This window comes from Epinephelus fuscoguttatus, linkage group LG2 (assembly GCF_011397635.1).
Source record: "Epinephelus fuscoguttatus linkage group LG2, E.fuscoguttatus.final_Chr_v1".
In the NCBI taxonomy this organism is placed as follows: domain Eukaryota; kingdom Metazoa; phylum Chordata; class Actinopteri; order Perciformes; family Serranidae; genus Epinephelus; species Epinephelus fuscoguttatus.
The window spans coordinates 4,381,136-4,399,229 of NC_064753.1; the positions used below are offsets into that span (position 1 = coordinate 4,381,136).

The following is an 18,094-nucleotide window of genomic DNA, read 5'->3' on the forward strand; positions in this document are numbered from 1 at the left end:
TCCTGTAGCTGTTGTGTTTTTTGTTTTGTTTTTTGTGTATACTTTTTTTTTTAACATCAGTTTTCATATCGAACTATTTTTGCTTAACTTCTTTGATGGTTCTTACAACAGAGGATGTGGAGTTAATAGCACCTGTTACCTCCTTCCAGGCCTTTAACAAAACACTTCACTGAAAATAACTTCTCTCTCAGCATCGGAAAAGTTTTTCTTTCTCTCTCTCTGTGTTTGCTCCATGTTCACAGTTGCTCCATGATCATAGTTTGACAGGGTGCACCTATCCATAGTTATTATGATCTCCTCATATGTTGGTCTCTGACTATTCATAGGCAGGGATGTATGCTTTATTGCTAACTAGCGGGAGCACGCTGTCAACTTACGATTGATTGACATTCATGAACATACACATGTGCCACACACATGATCAAATCTGAGTCCAGTGTAGGTTTTTAGTGCCATGGTTCTTTATGTGCAAATCTACTCACAGATTTACTAACATTTCATGAATGAGACTCAGTGTGTTTTACTTTTGTTTTACGTAAGAGAAGAATTTGAGGCTGAGGACAGATTGATTAATGTGGCAACAGCATGTCAGGCAAACCTCCATAAACCCATCAGAGAGCAGGAGCAGGAGCTGCAGGAGCAGCAGACCAGTTCCCACACAGTGAACAAATCAGTCCTGAACAGGTAAATGTAATGATGTAACTTGTAACCCTTGTAACCCTTAGTTAGTTAATGATATATTAACTTGTTGTCATTTGATACAGGTCATTACTCAAAGTAACTAATGGAGCCACAGGTATTCTAGCATTGTCTTATGATCTGACATTGATCTGAGGGTAGACAGATAGACAAGCTATTCTAATCTTATACTTTTGCTCTTATATTTTTGGCTGGCAGTTCGTTTAGAGCCTTTATGCGCTTTTTTCGTTAAAGAATCCTTAATGCTGATTTAAACTATCACACACAAAAAGTTACAGTCCTCTTTATGACATTATAAAAGATATCTACATTTTTGAGATGACAGCAGCTACCTACAGCCACTTAGAACCAGAGCGAGACGTGAGCAGGGGAGGGGTTAGTAGATAGCTTTATTGAATTTACACTGAAAGGACCACAACACTGAGCAGCATGTTCATTAAGACTGATGACATTTATAAATCAATCAATCAATCATTCAATCAGTCAATTGTATTTATAAAGCCCAATATCACAAATCACAATTTGCCTCACAGGGTTTTACAGCATAAGACATTCCTCTGTCCTTAGGACCCTCGCAGCGGATAAGGAAAAACTCCCCAAAGAAACCCCTTTAATGGGGGAAAAAAATGGTAGAAACCTCAGGAAGAGCAACTGAGGAGGGATCCCTCTTCCAGGACAGACAGATGTGCAATAGATGTTGTACAGAGCAGATCAGCATAATAAATTAACAGTAATCCGTATGACACAAGGAGACAGAAAGAGAGACCAAGAAAGATGCAGAACACACAGTAATGACAGTAACTTACAACAACATTAATTAAAGCAATAATATTATAATAATTACTGCTATTGTGGTACAATATGTTGAAAGTATATATTAATATCTGATAGTATACATATATGACAATAATCATATGTGTATAATAACAGTAGAAGTATGATAACAGCAGCAGGAGGCATCAGGCAGGACCACGGCAGCAGCACAACCACACACATCACACGATCGAGGCACCACTGCGATATAAGTTAACCTGCGAGACAGTGGAGCACAAAGGCTCCGGAGAAGAAGCCGAGTTAGTGACATGCAGTAACAGGACATGAGTGTTAGCAAAGGAGAGAGTGAGAGAGAGAAGGTGCTCGGTGTATTATAGTAGGTCCCCGGCAGACTAGGCCTAAGTCAGCCGAACTAAGGACTGGTACAAGGCAAGCCTGAGCCAGCCCTAACTATAAGCTTTATCAAAGAGGAAAGTCTTAAGTCTAGTCTTAAATGTGGAGACGGTGTCTGCTTCCCCCACCGCAGCAGGAAGATGATTCCACAGGAGAGGAGCCTGATAGCTGAAGGCTGTGGCTCCTGATCTACTTTTGGAGAGTTTAGGGACCACGAGTAACCCTGCATTCTCAGGGCGCAGTGTTCTGGTGGGATAATAGGGCACTATGAGCTCTCTAAGATATGACGGAGCTTGGCCATTTAAAGCTTTGTAAGTTAACAGTAGGATTTTAAATTCAGTTCTGGGAAATGAGAGCAGCTGCAGCTAATATAATCTGAATGCTGCTGCTAATTAAGAACTGATGTTGTGCTGTTCAACATGTGTCTACAAAGGGCTGCAAAAGAAGAGTTTATGTCCTCTGCTACTGAACCTGATTTATCGAACAAAGAAGCCAATCAAAATGTTTCACGAAACACTCTTCCAATGAAGTGAAAATAACTGTTTCAGCTGAACTAAATGGTCAGGTGCCGCATAGACATTCTGAAAATTAGAGTGCAACCTGAGATGGAAGCCTGTAGAGTTAACATAATACTCATAGTCATTTAACACCAACATTGGAGACAAGTTTGGTTCCAGCCCAATGGAATACATGAAAAAGGGGTGATTATTAGCTCACCTGGTAGAGGGGGCGCCCCAGGTACCAAAGGCTGTGTCCTTGCTGCAGCGGCCCCGGGGTTCAATTCCAACCTTTGGTCGTTTGCTGCACGTCATCCCCTCTCTCCCCCTTTCACTCTTAACCTGTTCATATCCCCTATCCATTTCGATGGACATAACCTTTCTGGGATGTCTACATCTATAATCTTTATTATACTGTCAACTGACTCCACCCAAGTGCACAGCTGTTATATTATTTATACATGTCAATATATGAAAGATTTATAGATTTTGCTCAGTAGGTTTTCAACATACTGTTTTCTGGAGACACTTAAGAAATTGATAATATTCTGAGTAGTGATGACAAATACAATAAAAAATATATCTGCAATGTATTTTAAACTATAATTGTATTTATTGAAAAAAAGGTCTGTTCAGAACATTTATTGTCATTTTACTATTAGTGATTTCAGCATTAAGAATCTGCATTCATTGGAATGGACAGGGGAAAAATACATTATTAAGTATCCTAATCAAAACATTTTTATTAATTATTCATAAGTGCATTTAGAATAGAAGCCCAACATTACAATATTTTGTGTGTGTGTGTGTGTGTTTGGTTAAGCTGTCCTGTCAAATAAAGGCAAACAATTAATCTTAAAAAAAAGAAAAGAAAATGTGAACAAACAGTCTGACTGGTGTCTGAAGGTCCCTGAAGGTCGTTGGTACGTCAAACCCTGAGTGTCTTACATTGCTTTATTCTTTTTCATTGTTGTTCCTCATCCCTGACTGCTTGATCATGTAGTTTTTTTTTTGTTTGTTTTTGTACCAGGCAGGAATGATCCTTGATAATGGAGTAAAGACAACCCAGGCGAATGACAAGGACAAGAGACCTTTCCTATCTCTGATCGGAGCCAGGTCAGATTCATCACCCTGTTACAAACACCCTGTATGACAAGCTGAAATCACACCTAGTATGATGGATTTTTACTCAGTCGTGGTCATATTTCCTGTTGAAGTTTGCAACTGAGAAATGTTGGTATTTACTATAATATGGAAGCACAGCAGGGAGTGTCACTTTAAATCATATGCAAGTAAAAGTAAGATTACTTGTATTAAAAGCAAATGCAAAAGTAGAACACCCGTCTAAAAGTTAGTCCCATGTGGTCAGTATAATTAGACCAGTCTGTCATCTTGACCTCATCATTTCAATAAGATTACACCCCACACACCAATCCTTCGGCAGTGTAATGATGCTTTTCAAAGTGTGACCCTCTTGTCTCAGAGAGCTTTCCCACAGAGTGCCTCGCCTGAAAAAGGTCACAAGCAACTTGTAATGGAAAGCTATCCTGACTGGAGAGGAACATTACAACTCTCAGACGCTGTGTTATTCTGTCCTGCTCAAAGTATGTGAACAAATTCATGATGGCAAATCAAACTTACAATCCCTAAGATTTTCATCACATCAAACCTCATTTATGAATCTATCTGGGACCAGTATTCTTTTCAGTAGCCATTCAGTGGCTACCTCTGTACACCAGTTACCAGCGGAGTCTTCCTTTTCAGTGCTGGATTTAAGAAGACTAATTAAATCAACGCTTACCTTTATGGAAATTTTACACTTTTCTTTGTTTAGGTTAAAATGTTATTAATAAGCTGATGGATTAATGACTAATGATGGCAGCAGCAGCAGGAGGCATCTGGCAGGACCACGGCAGCAGCACAACCACACACGACACACTATTCAGGCACCGCTGCGATATGAGTTAATCTGAGAGACAGTGGAGCACAAAGGCTCCGGAGAAGACACTGAGTTAGTGACATCCAGAATGGCCGAGTTAGCAAGGTACAGTAATAGGATACGAGAGAGAGAGAGAGAGAGAGAGAGAGAAGGAGAGAAGGTGCCCGGTGTATTATAGAGGGGTCCTCCGGCAGACTAGGCCTAAGTCAGCCTAACTAGGGGCTGGTACAAGGCAAGCCTGAGCCAGCCCTAACTATAAGCTTTATCAAAGAGGAAAGTCTTAAGTCTAGTCTTAAATGTGGAGACGGTGTCTGCCTCCCGGACCGTAACAGGAAGATGATTCCACAGGAGAGGAGCCTAATAGCTGAAGGCTCTGGCTCCTGTTCTACTTTTGGAGACTTTAGGGACCACGAGTAACCCTGCGTTCTCAGAGCTCAGTGTTCTGGTGGGATAATAAGGCACTATGAGCTCTCTAAGATATGACGGAGCTTGACCATTTAGAGCTTCATAAGTTAACAGTAGGATTTTAAATTCAATTCTGGATTTTACAGGGAGCCAGTGCAGAGAAACTAAAACAGGAGAAATATGATCTCGTTTCTTAGTTCCTGTTAGTACACGTGCTGCTGCATTCTGAATTAGCTGGAGCTGGAGTTTTTAAGGACTTACTAGAGCTACCTGATAATAGAGAGTTACAGTAATCCAGCCTTGAGGTAACAAAAGCGTGGACCAATTTTTCTGCATCTTTTCGGGTCAGGATAGGCCAAATTTTCACAATATTACGCAGATGAAAAAATGCAGTCCGTGAGGTTTGTTTTAAATGAGAATTAAAAGACAAATCTTGATCAAATGTTGCTCCGAGGTTTCTTACTGTAGTGGTAGAGGCCAGAGCAATGCCATTCAGAGAAACTATGTCATCAGATAAAGAGTCTCTGAGTTGTTTGGGGCCAAGAACAAGAACTTCAGTTTTGTCTGAATTTAACATCAGGAAATTGGTGCTCATCCAGGTTTTTATGTCTTTAAGGCAGTTATGGAGTATAGTTAATCAATTACTTTCTTCTGGCTTCATCGATAAATACAACTGTGTATCATCCGCATAACAGTGGAAATTTATAGAGTGATTTCTAATGATGTTACCTAAAGGAAGCATATATAGAATAAATAGGATTGGTCCGAGCACAGAACCTTGCGGAACTCCACAACAAACTTTAGTATGTAAGGATGATTCATTATGAACGTCAACAAACTGAAAACGATCAGATAAATAAGATTTAAACCAGCTTAGTGCAGAACCTTTTAGGCCAATTAAGTGTTCCAGTCTCCGTAGCAGAATTTTATGGTCAATAGTGTCAAACGCCACACTAAGATCTAATAAAACAAGTACAGAAACAAGTCCTTTGTCTGAAGCAATCAGAAGGTAATTTGTAATTTTAACTAGTGCTGTCTCAGTGCTATGATGCACTCTAAATCCTGACTGAAATTCCTCAAATAAATTATTATCATGGAGAAAATCACACAGCTGGTCTGCGACTACTTTCTCAAGGATCTTTGACATAAAGGGAAGATTAGATATTGGTCTATAGTTGGCTAACACCTCTGGATCCAGGGTGGGCTTTTTTAGAAGAGGTTTAATTACAGCTACCTTAAAAGACTGTGGTACATAGCCTGTTAATAAGGATATATTGATCATATCTAATATATGAGTGTTAACTAAAGGTAAGACCTCCTTAAGTAGCCTATTTGGGATGGGGTCTAAGAGACACGTTGATGATTTAGATGAAGAAATCACTGCGGTCAGTTCTTGAAGAGAAATTGGGGAGAAGCAATCTAAATATATATTAGGTCTTAAAGCTGTGTTTGAGGTTAGATAGGTACTATCTGAGGACAGGAGGTCATGAATTTAGCCTCTAATAGTTAGAATTTTGTCATTAAAAAAGCTCATAAAATCATTACTGCTAAGGGCTAAAGGAATACAAGGCTCAATAGAGCTCTGACTCTCAGTCAGCCTGGCTGCAGTGCTGAAAAAAAACCTGGGGTTATTTTTGTTTTCTTTTATTAAAGCTGAGTAATAGTTTGCTCTGGCATTGCAGAGGCCCCTCTTATAAGTTTTGAGACTGTCTGTCCAGATTAAACGAGATTCTTCTAGTTTGGTTAATCGCCAATTCCTTTCAGACTTTCGTGATATTTGTTTTAACTTATGGGTTTGAGAGTTATACCAAGGAGCGAACTTTCTTTGCTTTGTTAACTTCTTTTTAAGAGGAGCTACAGAGTCGAGTGTTGTTCGCAGCGAGCCTATCAACAAAATGATCAATTTGGGAGAGGTTAAAGTCGGTACGAGAAACCTCTTTTACTGAGGGACTTGGTATTGAATTTAACAACGGAGTAATAATTTCCTTAAATTTTGCGACAGCACTATCTGATAAACATCTAGTATAGTAACTGTTGCTGAGTGGCGTGTAATCGAGTAAAAAGAAATCAGAAGTAATCAAATAATGATCCGATAGCGAGGGATTCTGTGGAAAGACTGTTAGGTTATCAATTTCAATTCCATACGTCAGAACTAGATCGAGGGTATGGTTAAAACAATGAGTGGGTTCATGTACACCCTGACTGAAGCCAATGGAGTCTAATAATGAGATAAACGCGGTAGCCAGGGAGTCATTACCAACGTCAACATGAATGTTAAAGTCGCCTACAATAATAACTTTATCTGATTTAAGAACTAGACTGGATAAAAACTCTGAGAATTCAGAAACAAATTCAGAATACGGGCCAGGAGCACGGTACACTATAACAAATAAAAGTGGCTGCGAGGTTTTCCAGATCTGATGTAAAAGACTAAGAACGAGGCTTTCAAATGAATTATAATCTAGTTTAGGTTTAGGGCTGATTAACAGACTAGAGTTAAAAATGGCTGCAACTCCCCCTCCTCGGCCGCTGCCTCGAGGAATGTGGGTATTATTATGACTGGGAGGAGTGGACTCATTTAGACTAACATATTCATCTTGACACAGCCAGGTTTCAGTGAGACTGAGTAAATCAATATGATTATCTGATACTAATTTGTTTACTAACACTGCTTTAGACGATAGAGACCTGATATTTAACAGTCCGCATTTAATTCTCCTGTTTTGTCTTTCTGTCACAGAAGAGGTTTTAATTTTTATGAGGTTGTTATGCACAACTCCTCTTTGTTTAATTTTAGATTTAGATAATTTAGGTGGCGGGGCGGCATGGTGGTGTGGTGGTTAGCCCACCAAGAAATGCTCTTCTTTTGTTATGGAGTAGTTATTGTATTGAATTGAATTGAATTAAATTGAATTAAATTCAGTTTGATTCAGTTCTGTTCAGTTCAATTCAATTCAATTTTATTTTATTTATACAGCACAATACCAAAAAAAAAAAACCCTTCATGGAGGAAAAATGGTAGAAACCTCAGGGAGAGCAACTGAGGAGGGATCCCTCCTCCAGGACAGACAGGCGTGCAATAGATGTCGTACAGAACAGATCAACATAATAAATGTACAGTCATTCATTTGACAAAATGATACATTAACCCTTTGAAACCTGGAGCGACATCGCTTTTCTTGTGTTGCTTTTGGACGCCTTTGAACCCTGAGAAAATTAAGGCGATTTCTTTCAAAAATGTGAGAAATGTCTCAAAAATTGCCAAAAATAAAAAATCAGAAAATAATAGTAAAAAAGTAGGGGAAAATTATTATATACATTTTAATAATTATTATTATTTTTAATACATTTTCAACTTTCTGTCTTTCTTTCTCTTTTTTAATTTTTTGGGGTCATTTCTTCTTCCATTGCTCACTGCCTTCTTCCCGTGTTTTTAAAAGAATTTTTTTCTCGAAATTTGCTCTATATATTAATATATGATAGTATATGTCTGTGACAATAATAATCATATGTGTATAATAATAGTAGAAGTATGACTAATAATAATATTAGCAGAAGTAGGAGGCATCAGGCAGGACCACGGCAGCAACGAAACCATGACCCACCACCCAGGCATAGACGCATTTCAAGGGAACCTGTGAGACAGTGGAGCACAAAGCCTCCAGAGCAGAGCCCAGTTAGTGACATGAAGAGGAACCAACTTTTCAGAATCTGAGAGCAAGAGAGAGAGAAGAAGAGAAGTGGCTTAGTGTATCATAGGAAGTCCCCCAACAAACTAGGCCTAAGTCAGCCCTAATTAGGGGAAGAAAGTCTTAAGTTGACTCTTAAATTAAGAGAGAATGTCTGCCTCTCAGACTGAAACAGGAAAGTGATTCCACAGAAAAGCACCCTGCTAGCTGAGGGCTCTGGCTCCTATTCTACTTTTGGAGACTTTAGGAACCACGACTAACCCTGCATTCTTAGAGCGATATGACGGAGCCTGACCATTTAGAGCTTTGTAAGTTAGGAGAAGGACTTTAAATTCAAATCTGGATTTTACAGGGAGCCAGTGCAGAGAAACTATGACATGAGACATATGATCTCTTTTCTTAGTTCCTGTCAGTACACGTGCAGCTTCATTCTGGATCAGCTGGAGAGTTTCTAAAGACTTGTGAGAGCAACCTGATAATAAGGAACTGCAGTTGTTCAGCCTAGAGGTAACAAATATGTGGACCAATTTTTCTGCATGTTTTTGAGACAGGATATGCCTAATTTTTGCAATCTCACACAGATGAAAAACCTCTTCTAGACTGCGTAGTCTGTGAAGTTTGTTTTATATGGGAGTTTCAAGACAAATCTTAATCAAATATTACTCCAAGGCAACAAGCAAAGCTCTCGCGAGATGACGTCACAGCCCAGAGGAAGTGAAGGGTAAGGGAAACACTTAGTATGCTATTTACAGTGATAGCACTGGCGATCTGAACCAGTCAGTGGCAAAAAAAAAAGCACTTTTAATGCACAAACTTATACGGGACGCATTTGCCCCCGTTACGGCTTCAGCTCGTTTTGCAGCTGCTGGCTGCATCCGCCTCCCTCAATACTGAGCCAATTTTAGAACGAGTTGTACCTATGAATCATACGTACACACATACATGGGGAAATAGGGCCCAGGTTGAAAAATACCGAAGTTAACCTTTAAGATAGAGACATTCTGGGGTGTTTGGGGCCAAGAACAATAACAGTTTTGTCTGATATTAATATCAGGAAATTGGAGCTCATCCAGGTTTTTATGTCCTTAAGACATGTCTGAAGTTTAGCTAACTGATTGGTTTCTTCTGACTTGATCGATAGATATTATTGTGTATCATCTGTATAACAGTGGAAGTTTACAAAGTGATTTCTAATAATGCTACCTAAATGGGAAGAATATATAAAGTAAACAGAATAGGTCCGAGCTCAGAACCCTGTGGAACTCAGAAACAAACTTTTGTATGCAAAGATGATTCATCATAATTATATAAACAAACTGAAATCAATCAGATAAACAGGATTTAAGGCTTAGTGCAGAACCTTTAAGGCCAATTAGATGTTCCAGTCTCTGTAGCAGAATTTGAATTGATTGTGTCAAATGTGGCACTTAGATCTAATAAAACAAATACAGACACGAGTTGTTTGTCTGAAGCAATCAGAATATCATTTGTAATTTTAACTAGTGCTGTCTCAGTGCTATGATGGACTCTAAATCCTGACTGAAATTCTTTAGATAAGCTATTATCATGGAGAAAGCCACACAGTTGGTTTGTAACTGCTTTCTTTAAGGATCATAGAAAGAAAGGGAAGATTAGATATGGGTCTATAGCTGGCCAACACCTCTGGATCCAGGGTGGACTTTTTGAGAAGAGGTTTAATTACAGTTACTTTAAAAGCCTCTGGTACATACCCTGTTAATAAAGACATATTAATCATGTAATAATAATAAAGACGTGGTAATTAAGGGTTAAAACTTCTTTAAGTAGCCTAGTTGGAATGGAGTCTAATGCTTGGTACACACTACATGATATCAGCCCAATTATAGCCAGACACAGCAACGTACAGTGTCGGCATGGATTGTGAACGACAATGAGTGTCGTACACGATAATCCATTGTTTCATCTCGTATAGTGTGTCATAGCAAACGACAACCGACCCAATGTCTGGGAGTTTAGCATGTTTGATTTTCTTTTTGTCGTTCTCCCATCACAGCCGTCACTTTGACCGATAGGAACACAGAGGGATCTGCTGCTGGGAAACTGTACAACAACAGCACCCCAGAATTTTTGATATTTCCTCTAGGGATGTTACCACAAAAGAGTAAAAAAGGAAAAATGTCAGTGTGAAACAGCAGAGGCACTTTAGCAACCTGGTGAGTACTGCCATTAGCATCAAGCTAGCAAACAATGTTACATCTTCATAATGGTGACAGACATAAAGTAAAAAAATTAAAAAAATAGTGGCTTTTACTTACCACAACTTTTTATATATATATATATATATTTTTTTATCCGCTCCCACTGGCCTTGATAAAGATAATGCATAGCACCATCATTTCAAACTCAACACTTTCTGTATCTGTTTCAAATTTAAAGCCCATCATAACTTCAGCTGAGAGAATCCCTTCATTTTCTAAATAGGCTATTATTGTGAAACATTTTCAGGAACTTGTTGTGGATGATTTAGTGACTTGCATGTTTGCGTATGGTACTTCAAATGTAGCTCCTGCCATCAGGTGCCATTTTTGTACATTGCTACAACATTTTGGCTGGCACATGAACAGACACAGTGACTGAAATAATAGTAAAAGTAATAAAAATAGGACAAGAATAACCCGATGACATCACACACGTCATGAAGGGATGATTGGTGTGTACCATCTTGTAGTGTGTCATGTCTGTCAGCCAAGTCACGGACAGATTTTATGACTCCACAATCGCGTAATGTGACATAGTGACTTTCAGAACGGACAGAAATGTTATGTAGTGTGAACCAGGCATAAGAGACACATTTATGATTTGGATGAGGAAATCATTGGATCAGATGTTTGCGGTTGATAGTGTCATTTCAAAGTCAGCTGTGGGACCTGGATTATAAAAACCAACAGAGACCACATCTATCATCAAATCAACCAGGACTGAAATCTAGGGGATTATATCTTAAAAGTGAGAGTACACTTCTTTCTAGAGGTATTAGCAATTTATAAAAAAAAGTGTCATTACAGTAAGAAAGTATGTAATTAGTTACTTTGCAGCCATACATTTAAATATAGTCAAATTATCATGAGTAAACACTGTCTGTCTTTCTCCACTTCTGTGTCTGTGGTGTTGGGGTGCTGTTGAATTGTTTAGGTATGGCCCCCACCAGGATGCAGACCCCTTTAAACCCAGAGTCCCTGCTCTAATTCACCATTTTGTAGCCTATAAGAACCAAGACCATGGAGCCTGGCTGAGAGGAGGGGATGTCTGGCTGGATGACTGCCAGTGAGTACTGCATTCATAAATCGAGATAGTGATATTGATATCGATAAATAAATGAGTGAATATATATTTGCCTAAGTGAAGTCTGTCAACTTCCAGTGCAACAGAATGTCAGTCAAATTCCTCAGTATGAGTTTCAGGTAGCACAGTTTGTTTTTCTGTACATTTGATGACAGAGATGAAAGCAAGAAATTCATTTCTGTCTAATAACCATTTACAGCTTAAGTCTGTGTTTGTGTGTCTGCGTGTGGAGACCTCAGAGTGTAGCTGTACCCAGTGATAATATTCTCTCTCCTTGTATAGATTTGCTGATAATGGTATTGGCCTCACTCTAGCGAGGTATGGAACCCCCCCCCACACACACACACACACACCACCACCACCACCACACACACACACACACACACTAGTCATATTCTTATGGATAAAAATATTGGGTAACACTTTATATTAAGGTACTGTAATAAACGTTAATTAATGCTTAATAAGCACAAATTAACAGTTAATGAGCACTTATAAGACAGTATAAAGTGCTTATTAACATTAGGCTATAAGTGTTTATTACAGCATAACTGACAGTTATCATTGCTTATAGGAGCATTATAAGCACTTAATAGAAACTTTGTATCAGTTTATAAACCTGTACTAAATATTAATAAGATGTCTATTTACATTAATTATAATTTATAAGGGTTAATTATAGAATAATAACCACATTTGTTACTGGTTTATAAGACACTATAAGATGAAATAAATAAGGTGTTTATTAACATTAATAAGACCTAATGAGAGTTAATAATAGTATACAACACATTTATTATTGGCTTATAAGATATTATTGGGTACTAGAACATCCTTAAGAGTTTATAGACAATTTATGAATATTAACAAGATGTTTATTAACATTTATGAGACTATAAGACGTTAATATAAATGCCATATTACGTTAATAAATGCTTAATTATGCACTTATTAATAGCAAATAATGACCCTTTGCAGCTACCGGATCTAAAGTGGGAACAGTGTCGTATAAACGTCAATAAATTATTAATATGCACTTATTAACAGCTCATAATGCATCTTTGCAGCTACTGGATCTAAAGTGGGAACAGTGTCTTGTTGACATTCATAAACTCTTCATTATGCACTCACTGAAGTTAATAATTCTATTAATTATACACCTATTGCAACATCCAGATATCAGTCATTATTTCAACATTAAAGAATTCTGATGCATTCTTTTCACTCTAGTATGTTATTATTTTCTTTAGCAAGGGATCATGGGAATCTCATTTCCTCAAAATGGCACACTAAGACAAACATGAGTTATTTGAACTTAAAAAATTTGAGCAGATTGATTCAGAGTTAGCTGCTTTATTCACTCATGATGAGAATTTAGCCTACCAATGGTGGTGAAAACACAACATAACATAATAACATATTTCCTTTTCATATTGATTTTTAATGCAACCACTATTGTCAAAAACAGGAAAAAAGGATTGGAAACCCTAATAGTTGAGTTCTAAAAAAAAATGACAGATCTGAGTTCATTTGGCTTTTTCAAAAGTTTTGTTACTTAGATTGACTGTTTGGGAATACAGTGTTCCACAAAGCTCCCTGTAACCCATCAGTTTTCTGAAAGTGAGTGACAAAAGACCTAACATTGGCCAGGCCAAAGGTGGCCAGGTCACTATTCAGAGTTAGCTGCTTTATTCACTCATGATGAGAATTCAGCCTACCAATGGTGGTGAAAACACAACATAACATAATAACATATTTCCTTTTCATATTGATTTTTAATGCAACCACTATTGTCAAAAACAGGAAAAAAGGATTGGAAACCCTAATAGTTGAGTTCTAAAAAAAAATGACAGATCTGAGTTCATTTGGCTTTTTCAAAAGTTTTGTTACTTAGATTGACTGTTTGGGAATACAGTGTTCCACAAAGCTCCCTGTAACCCATCAGTTTTCTGAAAGTGAGTGACAAAAGACCTAACATTGGCCAGGCCAAAGGTGGCCAGGTCAGTGATGTCTTCAGGCCAGTTGCTTAGGTCAATCATGGTGGCAGCGGCCTTCAAGACACCCTCATCAAGGTTGCCAAACCGCATGGTGAGGTTGTTACAGATAAGTTTATCTTGCCTTGTCATTATCATCCACTTGTTTCCCGTTGAGTTTTACACCAGAGAAGGTGTTTCCGGGAAAAGGTCCCACTTCATCCAGGAACTGCTTCAGATGCTGACCTGGGACTGTCTGAAATACAGAAGAAAAAACTTTCACTGTCACGATTGCCAAACATACACCGTAGCATATTAATTCCTCTCTAGGGAGTTTATTTTGTTTATCTGCATGGCTACAAGACAACCATCTGCAATGTCAGCACATCCCTCTGAAAGAGAAGGCTCAAAATTAAACCCATAACCACATTTAATCTAACTTCCCTTGTTTTTAATCCACAGCCTAGTACTGAATTACTCTCACAGTGGTTTCACAAGAGTGATAATCAGGGCTTGAAGTTCTCCGGCACGGTGCTGGATTTCCGGCGCAGGAATATTCGAAGCGCAGCACCCAGCAGCGGAGGCAGTTTTCAATCGGCGCCCATGTTAACCTATCTGACTGACTGTCCACACACTCTATTTTTCACGTGAGCTGCGAGTGCTTCTGTTAAGCTGGATAGAGCAGATCATACCAAACAGGAAGTCAGACACAGAAAAGATGAGAGAATGGCCAATTTTCAAAATAAAATAAATTTTTAAAATAAGAGCCTGTTTAATTATGATGTTGCTTGTCCGTCTATAAATATTTGTTCAGTTTGGTCTAGACACGAGAGAGATGAAAACACACACACACACACACACACACAGAGAAAGAGAGAGAGAGAGAGAGAGAGAGAGAGAGAGAAATGGCTACAGGTTGGGGGCTGCAATTCAGAGAGATAGAAGATGCTCCTTGATGTCAAAGGTCATGAGTTCAAGCCTCAACTGATGTAAAATGTACATTTTAATGCAGACGTTTTTGTTGTCTTCCTATTCTGCCTCTTGTTGCTCAGAATTGCCTAAAATTGCCCAGCCCCAACCAGATTAATTCATTTAGATGTCAAATGTTCAAAATTTTATCCGAGGGGGCATGCCCCCGGACCCCCCCCCCGTCACTCTTGTATCTCAACCTTATGCATCTTCACACACATCTCACTCACTTTAACTCACACAGAACGTCATTAGCGACGCACTTAGCTACCGAAGCTATTTCTAGCAGCAACCTCCACGAGCCGCGACACACGCACTCTCTTCATCACGATCAAAGTCAATGTCTCTGAGTGTCACAGTTACACACTAAGGTTCTGCTAAAACATACTACTGTTATCTGGGTGTTCATTATACTCAGCTTACCTGTAGGAGATTTAGAAACATGACTGGCTGCGAGTTCAAGCATGACCTTCATCTCTGTAGCTAAAGTTGCTAGCCTAATTATTACTGTAATTATTACTGACATGAATGAACCAAGTACACCTCTTCTGATTAACTGTAATGTTACCGTCATTATCATAAACATCAACATTTAGAACACACAGTCACACTTTATAACTTTGTAAGACCATCATGTAATGTTACATGATTAGCTGAGCTGCTAGTGTTGGCCAGCTCAGTGGCCTAGTGGTAGAGTGTCTGCCCCGAGACTGGGAGGTCGTGGGTTCAATCCCTGGCCTACCAAAGACTATAAAAATGGGACCCATTTCCTCCCTGCTTGGTACTCAGCATCAGGGGTTGGAATTGGGGGGTTAGATCACCACATGAGCGCTGATTCCCAAGCGCGGCACCGCTGCTGCTCACCACTCCCTCAGTGGATGGGTCAAATTTCACACACTCAGGTGTGTGACAATCAATGGGACCTTAACCTTAACCTATCGCAAAGAACTAGAACTAGCTAAAGATCAACAAGCTAGCCAAAAGCCTAACGTTACTTTAAAAAACTAACTTACCTTGTTACCTTGTTTTAACAAACTAACTTATCACAGGGGCAGAAACAGATGAAAAATCGTCTTCAGAGTCCCGAAGCCAAGTGTTGCATCCTACTCCAACTGGAGCGGCACTGGAGGAGCTTGCATCAGTTTTTTCAGCCATCTCAGCATTGCTAGGTTCTGTGCTCTGATGAGGAGTGGCGAGCATAGGTGGCGAGTGGCATCCAGTGAGTTGAGTGAATATCCCAGGATGCATTTTGCACAGTTTGGCGATAGCCTTTACTAGTTCTTAACTTTCTGTTCAAACGATTAAAAGTAACGTCAAAATTATGTCGAGATGTGATGACTTTGCAAATAACACAAATTTCAAAACAGAATTGACATGCTTCGCTCTGAAGAGGTGACACTTCAAATAGCCGATTAGATGCGTTATGGGCTGTATCGATAGAGAAATTACTGCAGGCAACAGCGGAGAGAGGGAGAGTGTGGACCCAAGAAGGGGTTCCATGTGTGTGTGCATGTGCGTGTCTGTGGAGCCAGATCAGGTGCAGCAAAAGCCACTGTATTTTTGCTGTTCATAAGTTTTTATTGAAATTAATCAAATGACAAAAGCGACGTTCAGATACCCATACATAATGATGTTGTAAATAACACCCATTTCGATATTTGACTTTTTTTTTTTTTTTTTTTTGCTGTCCCGGAATTGTCCCAGGCACATCATCTTTGTGTTTCAGTACCGATTTTTATAGTCCCCGGGGCGTCAGGACACTGTTCGTTTCAAGCCCTGAGAGCATATTAATAATTTATTAACCTTTATACGACACTGTTCCCACTTTAGACCCGGTAGCTGCAAAGGATCATTGTTAACTATTAATAACACCTTATTAATTTAATCTGATAGGGTCTTATAGTGTCTTATAAACCAGTAATAAATAGTGGTTATTATAATTAACCCTTATAAATCATAATTAATGTAAATAGACATCTTATTAATATTTAGGATAGCTTTATAAACTGTTATCAAGTTTCTATTAAGTGCTTATAATGCTCCTATATGTAATAATAACTGTTAATTATGCTATAATTAACACTTATATAGTCCTATTAATGGTAATAAACATCCTATTCTGTCTTATAAGTGCTCATTAACTGTTAATTGGTGCTTGTTAAGCATTAATTAACGCTTATTACAGTACCTTAATATAAAGTGTTACTGCATTTTTTTGTGTTTGAATACGGCAATTTGATCTAATATGGTGGAAAATGAATTATTAAAACTATTTAGCATCTCACTTGCAGAAAAGGGCATGACAGATTGACAAGTATGGAAGTTGAAAGTAGTGTTTAGCAGCAGAGGATGAGTTAAAAATTACAGATCTCCTTTTAGGAACAGGGCGCCAAATTTACATTAGGTAACAAAATCAAACTCAAGACACTGGTTGTCAGAGAAAAAGAGATCTACACATTTGATGTCTGGACTCTCTGTACCATGAGATAACACAAGATCAAAAGTATGGCCTTTTTTTGTGAGTAAGACCAGTCCAACCATGTTAGTTTAAAAGACTCTGACAAGTTTAAAAACTTCCAGCTCAGTTGGTCAGAGGGACAGCAGACATGTACATTAAAATCACCAAGAGTGAGGAACAAAACGAGGTGGGGTTTCAGAGAGCAGCTCAGCAAAGTCACTGATAAATGTGAAATGTTTAGGCGGTGTATATTATCACACACAAACATGGTGATTTTCCTTTGATGAGAAAAGGAAGGGCTTCCAAAGTGCTAAAAAGACCAAGAACAATGCTAGAACATCTTAATTTTTCTCTGTGAATAATCTCACCACCCCTGCTTTATTTTCTGGGCTGATTTAAGAAACAGTAACTAGGCTTCGAGTAGGGGGACGCAATCATTTTGTGACAGCCAGGACTCTGTGACAAGAAGAGCTCAAGGTCATTTCACAGAATAAAATCATTACATAGGAAACATTTATTTACCAGTGATCTTACATTAAGAAGATTGCAATTGGTTGGACTGCACTGGCAATGGAAGGCATAGAATTTTTAATTAAATTGGACGTGACAGAAGTTGAAAGTAACTGCTGCTGAACTTTATTCACAGTGGTCTGTCTTCTACCACAAATGGTAGCTATCTCATTTTGTTTTGACTCATCTAGGCACTGTTGGGAGGGGAATGCACTGAATAGTAAGCAGGGCTGGGTATTAATAAAAGAGACAAAATTTGCTGTGAGCAAACCTGTGCCCATTTTGTTCTATTCCAAAAAGCATTAAAATGATCAGTAAAGCTAAAACTGGCAAAACACAGACCCTGAAGCCACTGATTAAAACTAAAAACCCTGCTTAAACCCTCACATCCCTTTGTCAGAGTTAGAGTAGGCACTGTTATTACATAGTGTTTACCCAGGCTTCAACAGTAACAGCAAGAAGTTCCA

The 18,094-nt window shown here is 38.7% G+C and overlaps 1 protein-coding gene across 2 annotated transcripts in view; it reads left to right on the top strand.

The window, feature by feature from the left end:
- LOC125904965 (cell migration-inducing and hyaluronan-binding protein-like) overlaps positions 1-18,094 on the top strand; it is a 430,780-nt gene that overhangs the window by 364,010 nt on the left and 48,676 nt on the right. For both annotated transcript variants that reach the window (XM_049602687.1, XM_049602695.1), the window contains 3 exons: positions 3,394-3,479; positions 11,568-11,699; positions 12,000-12,035. In XM_049602687.1, the coding sequence (XP_049458644.1) occupies positions 3,394-3,479; positions 11,568-11,699; positions 12,000-12,035 (254 nt within the window). The remainder of the gene's footprint in view (positions 1-3,393; positions 3,480-11,567; positions 11,700-11,999; positions 12,036-18,094) is intronic.